General features: G+C 44.3%; 1 protein-coding gene and 1 pseudogene across 2 annotated transcripts; one reads left to right on the forward strand and one right to left on the reverse strand.

Moving 5' to 3' along the window:
- Positions 1–6522: 6522 nt before the first annotated feature.
- Positions 6523–9352, reverse strand: LOC306914820 (protein Wnt-8a-like; annotated as a pseudogene). Its single transcript has 5 exons — positions 9346–9352; positions 7872–8081; positions 7540–7665; positions 7277–7419; positions 6523–7140 (listed from the first exon to the last, which is right to left on the reverse strand). The product of its transcript is annotated as a protein Wnt-8a-like (transcript).
- A 123-nt stretch (positions 9353–9475) lies between these two features.
- On the forward strand, positions 9476–11570 carry LOC306914821 (protein Wnt-8a-like; the record flags this gene model as incomplete). The annotated part of the gene is made up of 5 exons (XM_079492020.1): positions 9476–9524; positions 9988–10206; positions 10421–10546; positions 10672–10814; positions 10953–11570. 5 exons carry the CDS (start codon positions 9476–9478, stop codon positions 11568–11570), a joined length of 1155 nt encoding a protein of 384 aa, XP_079348146.1.
- Positions 11571–15375: the final 3805 nt, after the last annotated feature.

Below are 15375 nucleotides of genomic sequence, written 5' to 3' on the forward strand. Positions count from 1 at the left end.
CGAGGGGGGCAACAATACGCACTGCGAGTAGGGCAACACGCCGAGGGGGGCAACAATACGCACTGCGAGTAGGGCAACACGCCGAGGGGGGCAACAATACGCACTGCGAGTAGGGCAACACGCCGAGGGGGGCAACAATACGCACTGCGAGTAGGGCAACACGCCGAGGGGGGCAACAAAATGTGCCAAAAGGGAATACAAGACAACTCACCCCGGTGCTTGCCCGTTTTTCCTCCCGGAATTTTCCCCAGTGAGGGGGATAACTTTGTAATATGCTATTGGCTGTTTGTATTCTTTTTGGACAAATATAAAAAGATACTCCTGTGGAAAGGCTATATTATTTTACTTATATTGACCCTATAAACAATTTAGTATTATTTAGTATATGTAAGATTTTTCCCACTCAAATGGTACCTCGTCAGATAATCCCCACATAGCCTACAACAACTTCTGTGAACAGACTTCACTGTAGTAGCTTTTCATAAATTATATTTGTACTTTGTAAAGTTTATAGTTAGATAAATTCAAAGTCCAGCCGTCTGCTGTCCAGCCTCTCCCACCCCTCACTGGGGAAAATTCCGGGAGGAAAACAGAAAAGGGGTGAGTTGTCTTGTTACCCCAAAAAGTGCCAAGCCGACCCTCATAATAACAATTGTCTCCGCTGCTCCGCCGCGTAATAACGAGCGTCCGTGTGTGCATCCCCACAAACAGCAAAAGTAGCCAATCTGCATGAGGAAACACAGCACTCTCGTATAGGGAACACAAATATATCCGAGTAGGGCAACGAAATGGTCATCTACGTCCCTGGTCTGCCTGTTCTCTCCCCAGCCAAAAACGTTGAGTAAACCCTGTCCTATGGTACCAACATACAGAACAAAAACAAATTATTTTGTTTTGGGTCTGAGAGGCTAAATCAGTGGTTCCCAAAGTGGGGTCCGGGGACCCCTAGGGGTACTTGAGGGAGTTCCAGGGGGTACCTAGCTCAATTAGAGATAGTTAGGAACCAAATGGACCCTTATGGGTCTGTAACTCTGAGAGTATGGACCCATTGGACCCATTAGGGTCCAAATGGACCCTAACGGGTCCATTTGGTTCCATTTGTACACTCTCAGAGTTAAATTAACAGTGGTTTTACAATATAAATGGGGGTCCCAGAGATAGAAATGCCATTAAATCGGGGGTCCGTAGCATAATGCATGTGAAACTGGGGGTCCATGAAATTAATATGTTTCGGAATCACTGCTAGAGCCGTGAAGATCATCCCTTATTGAGGTCACTGGCATGTGTTTGCAAATGGGGCGGTCCGTGGCCTAATAAATGTTGATTTGGGGGTCCTTGACACGAAAAGGTTTGGGAACCACTGGGCTAAATGTCACCAAATGGTGGTCCTTGGCTCAAATGCCCAATAAATAATTGGCCTTGATACAAAAAGGGTTGAAAACAACATTTGTTCTCAAAGTGCATGCAGGGGTCCCTGCAGGGGTCCCTGCAGGGGTCCCTGCAGGGGTCCCTGCAGCAAAAGTATAGTTAATATAGCGTCACAATCATTTTAACCACTTTAATTCATTTTTATGTTGGATATTCAATAATAGCAGATATACAAGCTCACAGCAAGTCACTTTGTGCCATGCTGCAAGCTTAATTGTCTGGGGAGAGAGTATGTTTTGCATTCTGTCCGTCCGTCCGTCCGTCCGTCCGTCCGTCCGTCTGTCCGTCCGTCCGTCTGTGCACACCTAATCTCTGGCACCGTTGGCTTGATCGCAGCCATACTCCGCACACACACTCCCTGAATGCCAGAGCTGAACCTCTGCCCCAAAGTTTTCACATTGGCCTGTTATAGCGCCACCAGGAGGCCGCTTTGTGCAAAACAAATGTTTTGACAGTACACCTACAGATTTTGTCCAAACATCACGCAAATTGGTACACAGTCTCTCTAGAGCCATTCAACAAAACATGTCTTTCAGATTTTTCAGACTCCATCCTGATTTGCTAAGATTGGCTTCCAAAGTTCGCAGGAGTGCTCTGTTTCAAACAAAATGCTGTAAATCATGAACACATCGTGTGATTTCCGTGCAATTTTGCACACACAATACCACTAGGCAGTGGGAGTAATGCCACTTGAATATTTTCAACTCAGCCTCATGGTGGCGCTATAACTGGCCGATTTGTGTTTTTACCTATAACTGCACCGATCTGTGTAAAACCTTGTATGCACACTCCCTAGAGGCCAAGGAAAAACCTTTGCCTGGAATTTTTCACATCTGCTCTTTATAGCGCCACCAGGAGGCATATGTAAAACACATTTTCTAATATTACTCCTTCAGATTTTATCCAAATTTCACGCAAATCAGTACACATGCTCTCCATAGTCATGTGATCATGTGATTGATTTCTCATAGCCTGTTTTGTACCCGTTTTGTACAAATCGCCACAACTCCTCAACGCAGCGTCCGATTGCGGTGATGCCAATTCCCACTAGGCTAAGGAAGAAATGCCACTTGACAGTTTTCAAATCAGCCTCATGGTGGCGCTACAACAGGCCAAGTCGCGTCACACACACACACACACACACACACACACACACACACACACACACACACACACACACACACACACACACACACACACACACATACACAAAGCCCCCAAACAAACATGTTTATATTACTCCTAAACATTTTACCAAACATCACACACTCTCCTATCCTCCTGGTGGAGACCTGTGCCCAGAAGGGCACTTTTTCTAGTCTATATCTATTTTCAGATATACAAGCTCACAGCAAGTCACTTTGTGCCATGCTGCAAGCATAATCTATATCTATTTTCAGATATACAAGCTCACAGCAAGTCACTTTGTGCCATGCTGCAAGCTTAATCTATATATCTATTTTAAGATATACAAGCTCACAGCAAGTCACTTTGTGCCATGCTGCAAGCTTAATCTATATATCTATTTTCAGATATACAAGCTCACAGCAAGTCACTTTGTGCCATGCTGCAAGCTTAATCTATATATCTATTTAAGATATACAAGCTCACAGCAAGTCACTTTGTGCCATGCTGCAAGCTTAATCTATATATCTATTTTCTTTTGCATGACGGCACAGAACATTTTCAGATGTATATGCAGTTAGTTGGCAGTAACTGCAGTTAGTTGGCAGTAACTGCAGTTACTTATAGTTAGTTATATAGGCAGTTTTATATTTTTTATGCTAAACATACATTAACATAACAAATAATGTAGGTTAAAGCAGAACATAAAGCAGGAAGAGTAAGTGCTACTATAAGGTAGTAGCTAATGGGGATCCAAATAAACAAGAAACAAGAAACAATTCAAATCAGCAGCCCCACCTTTACCTACGGTAAACGACACACAACAGGCAATTTAAAATTGAGAGAAACAAATTATAAGGACACATGTATATAGGCCACATAACTGCGAATCCACAGACGAACTATACAATAAATAAACTAGAAAAAGTGCCCTTCTGGGCACAGGTCTCCACCAGGAGGATAGGACTGTGTGAGATGTTTGGCAACATGTTTAGGAGTAATATAAACATGTTTGCCTTTGATGGCAATTGGATGATTTGAGGCATTTTGTTCCAAAAATGTGTTTTGCAAAAATCAACCTGTTGGTGGCGCTATAACAGGCCAATGTGAAAAGGGTGGGACATATTCCTCAGCCTAGTAAGAAAATGTGTGAAAGATTTCACGTAAATTGCATGCTGCGTTCATGATTTGAGGCTTTTGTTCAAAACGGGGCAATCTTGCAAACTGTGAAAGCCAATTATAGCCAATTAGGATGGAATATGAAATATCGGACAGATCCGACTTGAGCACATGACCATAGAGATACTGTGTAACGATTTGTGAGATTTTTGGACAGAATCTGGAGGAGTAATATCAAAAAATGTGTTTTACAAAAGTCGGCCTCCTGGTGGCGCTATAAAAGGCAGATGGGGAAAATGCAGGTCAAAGGTTTGTCCTTGGCCTCTAGGGAGTGTGCATGCAACGTTTCACGCAGATCGGTGCAGTTTTAGGTAAAAGAAAATGTGAAAAGCTGCCTCATGGTGGCGCTATAACAGGCCGTTCTGGAAAATGCGGGGCAGAGGTTCATCGTTGGCATCCAGGGAGTGTGTGTGCAAAGTTTGGCATCGACCGGGTTAACGGTGCCGGAGATTAGCTGTACACAGACGGACGGAAGGAAGGACGGACACACGGACGGACGGACACACACACGGACGGAGTGCAAAACATACTCTCTCCCCATGCCTTCGGCCTGGTGGAGACAATAAAGACTTACCAAGCGTTTGCCAGACAGCCGTTGTGGTGAAAAAGTGCTACGAGCTAAAATATAGAAATAGCCATTTTTGAGTCTGCGTTGTTGGCCGCACAGAGGAGCTCTGGTTGTCTCCACCAGGCCGAAGGCATGGGGAGAGAGTATGTTTTGCACTCCGTCCGTGTGTGTGTCCGTCCGTCCGTGTGTGTGTCCTTCCGTCCGTCTGTGTACAGCTAATCTCCGGCACCGTTAACCCGGCCGATGCCAAACTTTGCACACACACTCCCTGGATGCCAACGATGAACCTCTGCCCCACATTTTCCAGAACGGCCAGTTATAGCGCCACCATGAGGCAGCTTTTCACATGTTTTACCTAAAACTGCACCGATCTGCGTGAAACGTTGCATGCACACTCCCTAGAGGCCAAGGACAAACCTTTCACCTGTATTTTCCGCATCTGCCTTTTATAGCGCCACCAGGAGGCCGACTTTTGTAAAACACATTTTTTGATATTACTCCTCCAGATTCTGTCCAAAAATCTCACAAATCGTTACACAGTATCTCTATGGTCATGTGCTCAAGTCGGATCTGTCCGATATTTCATATTCCATCCTAATTGGCTATAATTGGCTTTCACAGTTTGCACGATTGCCCCGTTTTGAACAATAGCCTCAAATCATGAACGCAGCATGCAATTTACGTGAAATCTTTCACACATTTTCTTACTAGGCTGAGGAATATATCCCACCCTTTTCACATTGGCCTGTTATAGCGCCACCAACAGGTTGATTTTTGCAAAACACATTTTTTGAACAAAATGCCTCAAATCATCCAATTGCCATCAAAGGCAAACATGTTCTCCTAAACATTTTGCCAAACATCTCACACAGTCCTATCCTCCTGGTGGAGACCTGTGCCCAGAAGGGCACTTTTTGTCTCCACCAGGCCGAAGGCATGGGGAGAGAGTATGTTTTGCACTCCGTCCGTGTGTGTGTCCGTCCGTCCGTGTGTGTGTCCGTCCTTCCTTCCGTCCGTCTGTGTACAGCTAATCTCCGGCACCGTTAACCCGGCCGATGCCAAACTTTGCACACACACTCCCTGGATGCCAACGATGAACCTCTGCCCCACATTTTCCAGAACGGCCAGTTATAGCGCCACCATGAGGCAGCTTTTCACATGTTTTACCTAAAACTGCACCGATCTGCGTGAAACGTTGCATGCACACTCCCTAGAGGCCAAGGACAAACCTTTCACCTGTATTTTCCGCATCTGCCTTTTATAGCGCCACCAGGAGGCCGACTTTTGTAAAACACATTTTTTGATATTACTCCTCCAGATTCTGTCCAAAAATCTCACAAATCGTTACACAGTATCTCTATGGTCATGTGCTCAAGTCGGATCTGTCCGATATTTCATATTCCATCCTAATTGGCTATAATTGGCTTTCACAGTTTGCACGATTGCCCCGTTTTGAACAATAGCCTCAAATCATGAACGCAGCATGCAATTTACGTGAAATCTTTCACACATTTTCTTACTAGGCTGAGGAATATATCCCACCCTTTTCACATTGGCCTGTTATAGCGCCACCAACAGGTTGATTTTTGCAAAACACATTTTTGGAACAAAATGCCTCAAATCATCCAATTGCCATCAAAGGCAAACATGTTCTCCTAAACATTTTGCCAAACATCTCACACAGTCCTATCCTCCTGGTGGAGACCTGTGCCCAGAAGGGCACTTTTTCTAGTTTATGGTATAGGCCTATGTGGTGTGGTGTGGTTGTATCACAAACCTGCTCCATTATTTGAACGAGGAACCACGCTTTGTTTCTGTGCGCCTATTGCGCACTTCAAAGGGTGACACGTTTAAAGACAGTTTATTTTATACAAATGAGACAGGGCGAGCTGCTACTATTAAAATATTTATTAAGGTTTGTTTTATCATGCAAAAATACATCCGACACAAAACGTCGCACACAACATCGAACGAGACGACAACAAACAAGTGACACACAATACAAGGGAGGGTCAATCCGTGGGAAATGAATATACAGGTTGTCATGCAGTTTGGAGATATATATATATAGTCTATCTCTCCAAGTTATATAAAGTGCATTAAAAGTCTTAATTAATGAAAGGCTGTCAGTTGCTGCGAGTCCAGGATGAGGCAGACTCGTAATGTATTGATTGCGGAGACATTCACATAACAGTCTTTACAGAGCGCGAGCATGCAGTCACTCACTGCTTGCGCTCGGTGCGCGCACGGTGCCTCCGTTTGGTTTTATTGTGCGGCCTTCGTCCGCTCGGCTTCATTTTGCGCGCAGCTCCTCTTTCCCGGCGCGCGCAATAATATTTGGCGACAACCTGCGTGCACGTCTCGCACTTGACCGTGCAGCACCAGTGAAATGTACACTTGCAGCTGCTGACCACCTCGACGCTCTTCTCCTCCACCTTGAGGCCGCAGTCGTGGCACAGCCGGCGGCAGCTCTGTCGCTCCCACTGGGAGCCGTTGTTCTTGCCTCCTCCTCCTCCCCCGCGGAGACACTCGCGGCCCTCCGTGCCGTGGTAGCCCAGGCTCTGGTTCTTGGCGCAGTAGTCGGGGGAGTCCTCCAGGTAGATGAGCTCCGTTTTGGGGACGCTGCTGAACGCGCTGGCGATGGCGCCGTGGTTGTCGGCGCTGTTCCCGGCCCTCATTCACCTCTTGTCCATGTCCAGCGTCCTCGCCTGGCCGTACTTCACCTTGAGGAAGTTCCCCACGTCCCTGAAGTCCCCCAGCTGCATCCAGCAGGTCTGGAGGCTGCAGCTCCCGGATACTCCGTGGCACTTGCAGGCTTTCCTCATGGTAGATTTGATGGCCTGTCGGGAGACAAACGGGAGATATGTGTCAGGCAACTTCTACACTCTCTAGTGCACTGTATACATAATAGGCCTACTTGACATAATGAAGTAAACACATGTTTGATTATTCAAAAGATAATGAAGCACCACATACCAATCTGCCAGCTTCGTTGTTGTGCCGGTTGATGGCTGCACGCGAATCATGTCCATTTTCCAGCGCGTCCACAAACTGTTTGGAGATCTTCTCGCCGAACGCAGCATTGTCACTGCATCCGCCCCATATCCACCCTTTGCCACCTGCAGAATCAAAAGGTCTGAGTTATAATATACATAGGCCTGCGTCTCATGTCATGTTAAGATACAGAATTGTCGCCCCCAGACAGTTTTTCTTTCCTTTTGATCTATACGCCAACGTACCATTTTGTCCAATTTTGGAGTCATCGCAGCCACAGTTGTGGAAGTCTCCCATGCTGCAGTTCTTGGTCAGCGTGTACATCACTCCCGCAGCGCTGATAGCGTGGACAAAAGACGTCTCTCTTGTGGCTAAATTGAATTGGTTTGTTATTCATGTGTAATAATTTTTTTTTGCTATCAAATGTTGTACCATCATTAGGCCTTTGTAATAAGTCCAATCTATGTGCGTAACCATGCGTAATTGCATATAGGCGCCGCGTTATACATACAGCATTGGCACAACTAAAAAGTATAGGCTATAATGAATGAAACAAGCGAAATGTGCGTTTCCTCACCACTGCGGAGACCGCTGTGTGTTGATAACTGGAGCGCACTTTCCGGACAGTTCCACCTGTCCCATGCGAACTGATGTTTACACTCCTGCATGCCGTTCTGCGCGCCCACCTGCACACTGCTGGCATACGTTAGGAAGGCCTTGGGTCCGGTCATGAGGAAGTTATTTACCGACCTGTAGAAAGGAAGAGACATGGTAAGTAAAGTATAGGCTATAGCTTATCACATTATTTATTCTTTTTAAATCACGCAAACGGAATACTTTAAAAGTGAGAACAAGTGTGTCTTACCAAGATGCTGCAACGTGAACTTAACAGAACATGGACATGATCATGATGAAGTGAAGATTTAGTTCCATGGTATAACTGGCTGTCCTATATAGTCCAAATATCCCCCCAAAAAAGCGATATCTCTTTGTTAATAATATCCAAGGTGTGTGTGTGTGTGTGTGTGTCTGTGTGTGTGTGTTCCGTGAGATGGAGAGGCTACTGAATGTCTGACTGTGAAGACGGAGGATATTTATACGGTTTTGTTCTCTTTGAGTGACAGGTTGTCTCGCCGCTAACATTTCACTGTGAAAATGCCCCAACGAGGACATTAATGGTCGTCTCCTATTGACGAATAGGAGACGTTGTTGCATAGCTGCACTTCAAAGAGTTGACACTGACATTATTAATCACAACGATCGATCACATGATCATCATCATCATCATATCCATAATAATCGGCAGTTTCGACGATAGATTAGCAATATGGTCCATATGGCTCATTGACGGGTGACAATAGGCTAAGGATTAGCTACAGGGTGATTTGATGATCCTATAGCAATGCGTGAATGGCCCATTTTCACGAAATGTGAAAACACGTTTATAACCAATAAAACTAATAAACCAATCTCGTCAATGTGTCTGGTATAGGCTATACACTCCAGTCCTAACTGTTCTTGTTAACTGTCAGATCTACCCCAAATGGGACATGGAGGTTTTAAACCAATGCAAAACATTAAAAAAATGAAATAAATTGCCAGGCCTATGTTATGAAATATCATAGAATCAACCCCCCCCCCCCCCCCCCCCCCCCACAATCAAAAGTCCCCCAATGTCAAGAGATTTGGGGTTTCAGCCCTCAAGTTGAATTATTGGGGATTAGTCGCCTCTATTGTCATATAGGACCACATCCCGATGGCCCATTGACGGGTGACAAGTGGTTTTAAAGGATTTTGAGTGGATTACAGGGGATTTGATGATCCCATAGTGTTAATCAATAATTAGGCGAGGGCTTAAGCCACTTAATCCATTGACATATTAAATGATAGAAACCAGCAGTTTAATGGCCGTTGATTATTATGACAGTGATTTTTATTTTTTTACTGGTGCTTTATTTGGTCTTTTTTTTTAATCTGTAAAAATATAGAAAATAAAAACACATGTATATATTATTTGCATTGTTTTGTGGGCCCTGTGGGTGTGCACTGACTATCCATGTGTTTCAGCCGTTAGTCTGAAGGGGGGAAATAGGAATAATAATAGTTATAATTATAATAATAATCATTGTAACAACAACAATAATAGCCAATATTATTATTACATAACCATATAACTTGGAAATGCCCCAATTCGTGGGAAAAGTCTATAAGCAGGCCATGGGAACGGCAGGTGAATGAATGAGTCGCTCTGTTTAACAGTCTGCGTCAACTCTTTGAAGTGCAGCTATGCAACAACCTCTCCTATTCGTCAATAGGAGACGACCATTAATGTCCTCGTTGGGGAGACAACCTGTCACTCAAAGAGAACAAAAACCGTATAAATATCCTCCGTCTTCACAGTCAGACATTCAGTAGCCTCTCCATCTCACGGAACACACACACAGACACACACACACACACACACACACACACACACACACACACCTTGGATATTATTAACAAAGAGATATCGCTTTTTTGGGGGGATATTTGGACTATATAGGACAGCCAGCTATACCATGGAACTAAATCTTCACTTCATCATGATCATGTCCATGTTCTGTCAAGTTCACGTTGCAGCATCTTGGTAAGACACACTTGTTCTCACTTTTAAAGTATTCCGTTTGCGTGATTTAAAAAATAATAAGTTATAGCCTATACTTTACTAAGTTTACTTACCATGTCTCTTCCTTTCTACAGGTCGGTAAATAACTTCCTCATGACCGGACCCAAGGCCTTCCTAACGTATGCCAGCAGTGTGCAGGTGGGCGCGCAGAACGGCATGCAGGAGTGTAAACATCAGTTCGCATGGGACAGGTGGAACTGTCCGGAAAGTGCGCTCCAGTTATCAACACACAGCGCTCTCCGCAGTGGTGAGGAAACGCACATTTCGCTTGTTTCATTCATTATAGCCTATACTTTTTAGTTGTGCCAATGCTGTATGTATAACGCGGCGCCTATATGCAATTACGCATGGTTACGCACATAGATTGGACTTATTACAAAGGCGTAATGATGGTACAACATTTGATAGCAAAATAATATTATTACACATGAATAACATATTTTCTTTCCAATTCAATTTAGCCACAAGAGAGACGTCTTTTGTCCACGCTATCAGCGCTGCGGGAGTGATGTACACGCTGACCAAGAACTGCAGCATGGGAGACTTCGACAACTGTGGCTGCGATGACTCCAAAATTGGACAAAATGGTACGTTAGCGTATAGATCAAAAGGAAAGAAAAACTGTCCGGGGGCGACAATTCTGTATCTTAACATGACATGAGAAGCAGGCCTACTGTATGTATATTATAACTCAGACCTTTTGATTCTGCAGGTGGCAAAGGGTGGATATGGGGCGGATGCAGTGACAATGCTGCGTTCGGCGAGAAGATCTCCAAACAGTTTGTGGACGCGCTGGAAAATGGACATGATTCGCGTGCAGCCATCAACCGGCACAACAACGAAGCTGGCAGATTGGTATGTGGTGCTTCATTATCTTTTGAATAATCAAACATGTGTTTACTTAATTATGTCAAGTATAGGCCTATTATGTATACAGTGCACTAGAGAGTGTAGAAGTTGCCTGACACATATCTCCCGTTTGTCTCCCGACAGGCCATCAAATCTACCATGAGGAAAGCCTGCAAGTGCCACGGAGTATCCGGGAGCTGCAGCCTCCAGACCTGCTGGATGCAGCTGGGGGACTTCAGGGACGTGGGGAACTTCCTCAAGGTGAAGTACGACCAGGCGAGGACGCTGGACATGGACAAGAGGCGAATGAGGGCCGGGAACAGCGCCGACAACCATGGCGCCATCGCCAACGCGTTCAGCAGCGTCCCCAAGACGGAGCTCATCTACCTGGAGGACTCCCCCGACTACTGCGCCAAGAACCAGAGCCTGGGCTACCACGGCACGGAGGGCCGCGAGTGTCTCCGCGGGGGAGGAGGAGGAGGCAAGAACAACGGCTCCCAGTGGGAGCGACAGAGCTGCCGCCGGCTGTGCCACGACTGCGGCCTCAAGGTGGAGGAGAAGCGCGTCGAGGTGGTCAGCAGCTGCAAGTGTAAATTTCACTGGTGCTGCACGATCAAGTGCGAGACGTGCACGCAGGTTGTCACCAAATATTATTGCGCGCGCCGGGAAAGAGGAGCTGCGCGCAAAATGAAGCCGAGCGGACGAAGGCCGCACAATAAAACCAAACGGAGGCACCGTGCGCGCACCGAGCGCAAGCAGTGAGTGACTGCATGCTCGCGCTCTGTAAAGACTGTTATGTGAATGTCTCCGCAATCAATACATTACGAGTCTGCCTCATCCTGGACTCGCAGCAACTGACAGCCTTTCATTAATTAAGACTTTTAATGCACTTTATATAACTTGGAGAGATAGACTATATATATATATCTCCAAACTGCATGACAACCTGTATATTCATTTCCCACGGATTGACCCTCCCTTGTATTGTGTGTCACTTGTTTGTTGTCGTCTCGTTCGATGTTGTGTGTGACGTTTTGTGTCGGATGTATTTTTGCATGATAAAACAAACCTTAATAAATATTTTAATAGTAGCAGCTCGCCCTGTCTCATTTGTAGCCTAAACGTGCCATGTGGATTCGTCAGCTCTTTGAAATTGCATGTGACGCTGTCATTTTGTATATTGGTTGTGGTTGTGGTTCCACAGGCTCTGCGGGAATCCCGGGGTGAAGTGATTCATCGTGGGCCGTGGTGTGGTGGTGGTGTCACATGTGAGCCAGCGGGTGGAAAATAAACTTTAAACGTGTCACCCTTTGAAGTGCGCAATAGGCATTTCCTAAATCCATCGCCCAATCAGCTATGGGATCACGGAAACAAAGCGTGGTTCCTTGTTCAAATAATGGAGCAGGTTTGTGATACAACCACACCACACCACATAGGCCTATACCATAAACCAGAGCTCCTCTGTGCGGCCAACAACGCAGACTCAAAAATGGCTATTTCTATATTTTTGCTTGTAGCACTTTTTCACCACAACGGCTGTCTGGCAAACGCTTGGTAAGTCTTTATTTATTTATTGTATAGTTCGTCTGTGGATTCGCAGTTATGTGGCCTATATACTGTACATGTGTCCTTATAATTTTTTTTCTCTCAATTTTAAATTGCCTGTTGTGTGTCTTTTCACCATTTCAGGGCTGCAAACAACTTTCTTATGACAGGACCCAAGGCCTATTTGACTTATACGAGCAGCGTGCAGGTGGGCGCGCAGGCCGGCATGGAAGAGTGCAAACACCAGTTCGCTTGGGAACGATGGAACTGTCCGGAGAGCGCGATCCAACTGAAAGGACTGAGAAGTGGTACGTTTCCAAAAAATCACACCCGTGTGAACTGAGTGGTGTAAGGTCTTATATAGACTGATCAGCTGTGGTCTGACGTAATGTCTGACGTAATGAAATCACACCCGTGTGAACTGGGTGACCATAGCAACCATGCTCATTTTTTGGTACGAACAGACAAACTAACAAAGCCAGTTGTAGGAGTGGTTTACACCACTCAAAAACTAAATTTACCAGGAGGGCATAACACATAACAGAGGTAGTAATTCCACACCCCACTTAACAGGCACCCATACCAACCTGTGGATTAGCTGATTTCTGTATTAACCATAATTTTGTATAGTAATGCAATATTTTGTTTTCCAGCTAATGATAACATGTCTGGGACTGGGAAGGATTGTACAGGTAAAGGTTATTATAAATATTTGTTAGTCATTAAAATATTTTCCTATCAATGAATTGACACCAGAAAATGTATATTTTTAAATAATACAACACACAATACCACTAGGCAGAGGGAGTAATGCCACTTGAATATTTTCAACTCAGCCTCATGGTGGCGCTATAACTGGCCGATTTGTGTTTTTACCTATAACTGCACCGATCTGTGTAAAACCTTGTATGCACACTCCCTAGAGGCCAAGGAAAAACCTTTGCCTGGAATTTTTCACATCTGCTCTTTATAGCGCCACCAGGAGGCCGACATATGTAAAACACATTTTCTAATATTACTCCTTCAGATTTTATCCAAATTTCACGCAAATCGGTACACATGCTCTCCATAGTCATGTGATCATGTGATTGATTTCTCATAGCCCGTTTTGTACAAATCGCCACAACTCCTCAACGCAGCGTCCGATTGCGGTGATGCTAATTCCCACTAGGCTAAGGAAGAAATGCCACTTGACAGTTTTCAAATCAGCCTCATGGTGGCGCTACAACAGGCCAAGTTGCGTCACACACACACACACACACACACACACACACACACACACACACACACACACACACACACACACACACACACACGCACACGCATGTTTATATTACTCCTAAACATTTTACCAAACATCACACACTCTCCTATCCTCCTGGTGGAGACCTGTGCCCAGAAGGGCACTTTTTCTAGTCTATATCTATTTTCAGATATACAAGCTCACAGCAAGTCACTTTGTGCCATGCTGCAAGCTTAATCTATATATCTATTTTCAGATATACAAGCTCACAGCAAGTCACTTTGTGCCATGCTGCAAGCATAATCTATATCTATTTTCAGATATACAAGCTCACAGCAAGTCACTTTGTGCCATGCTGCAAGCATAATCTATATCTATTTTCAGATATACAAGCTCACAGCAAGTCACTTTGTGCCATGCTGCAAGCTTAATCTATATATCTATTTTCAGATATACAAGCTCACAGCAAGTCACTTTGTGCCATGCTGCAAGCATAATCTATATCTATTTTCAGATATACAAGCTCACAGCAAGTCACTTTGTGCCATGCTGCAAGCTTAATCTATATATCTATTTTCAGATATACAAGCTCACAGCAAGTCACTTTGTGCCATGCTGCAAGCTTAATCTATATATCTATTTTCAGATATACAAGCTCACAGCAAGTCACTTTGTGCCATGCTGCAAGCTTAATCTATATATCTATTTTCAGATATACAAGCTCACAGCAAGTCACTTTGTGCCATGCTGCAAGCTTAATCTATATATCTATTTTCAGATATACAAGCTCACAGCAAGTCACTTTGTGCCATGCTGCAAGCTTAATCTATATATCTATTTTCAGATATACAAGCTCACAGCAAGTCACTTTGTGCCATGCTGCAAGCTTAATCTATATATCTATTTTCAGATATACAAGCTCACAGCAAGTCACTTTGTGCCATGATGCAAGCTTAATCTATATATCTATTTTCAGATATACAAGCTCACAGCAAGTCTCTTTGTGCCATGCTGCAAGCTTAATCTATATATCTATTTTCTTTTGCATCGCAAAAAATGACACATTTTCCTTCTCTTCTGGAGGGTCCCTGCATGGCGGCACAGAACATTTTCAGATGTATACTGCAGTTAGTTGGCAGTAACTGCAGTTAGTTGGCAGTAACTGCAGTTAGTTGGCAGTAACTGCAGTTACTTATAGTTAGTTAGATAGGCAGTTTTATATTTTTTATGCTAAACATACATTAACATAACATAGGTTAAAGCAGAACATAAAGCAGGAAGAGTAAGTGCTACTATAAGGTAGTAGCTAATGGGGATCCAAATAAACAAGAAACAAGAAACAATTCAAATCAGCAGCCCCACCTTTACCTAACATATGGTGATGAACACAATAATGCAGGCTATATGCAGCTGTGTCCAAAGTGCGGCCCGCGGGCCAAATGCAGCCCTGGGGTTAATTTTATATCGTCCGCAACTTCATACCTGAATTGCATTGTGAACGGGCCCGCCCAACAGTATGGGACATTTTTACATTAAAGTTTTTACACCTGGGCATTTCGCAGAGTATAATTTGTAAGTGTTCCTTGTTCCTTGTATTTCGTTTTTTTATCTTCCTAGCTTGGTTACATTTGGTAATGTGACATAAGGCTGAAAAAAGGCTGAGATACACTTTTGTTCACAGCACACACCTGACAGAAGACCATTGATATTAAATATTGCTGATAATAGTTAACAGTTTAAAGGCCCATGACGTAAATCAGATTGATTAATCTCCGTCAA

Source organism: Electrona antarctica, assembly GCF_951216825.1.
Source record: "Electrona antarctica genome assembly, chromosome: 22".
NCBI classification, from domain to species: Eukaryota; Metazoa; Chordata; class Actinopteri; order Myctophiformes; family Myctophidae; genus Electrona; species Electrona antarctica.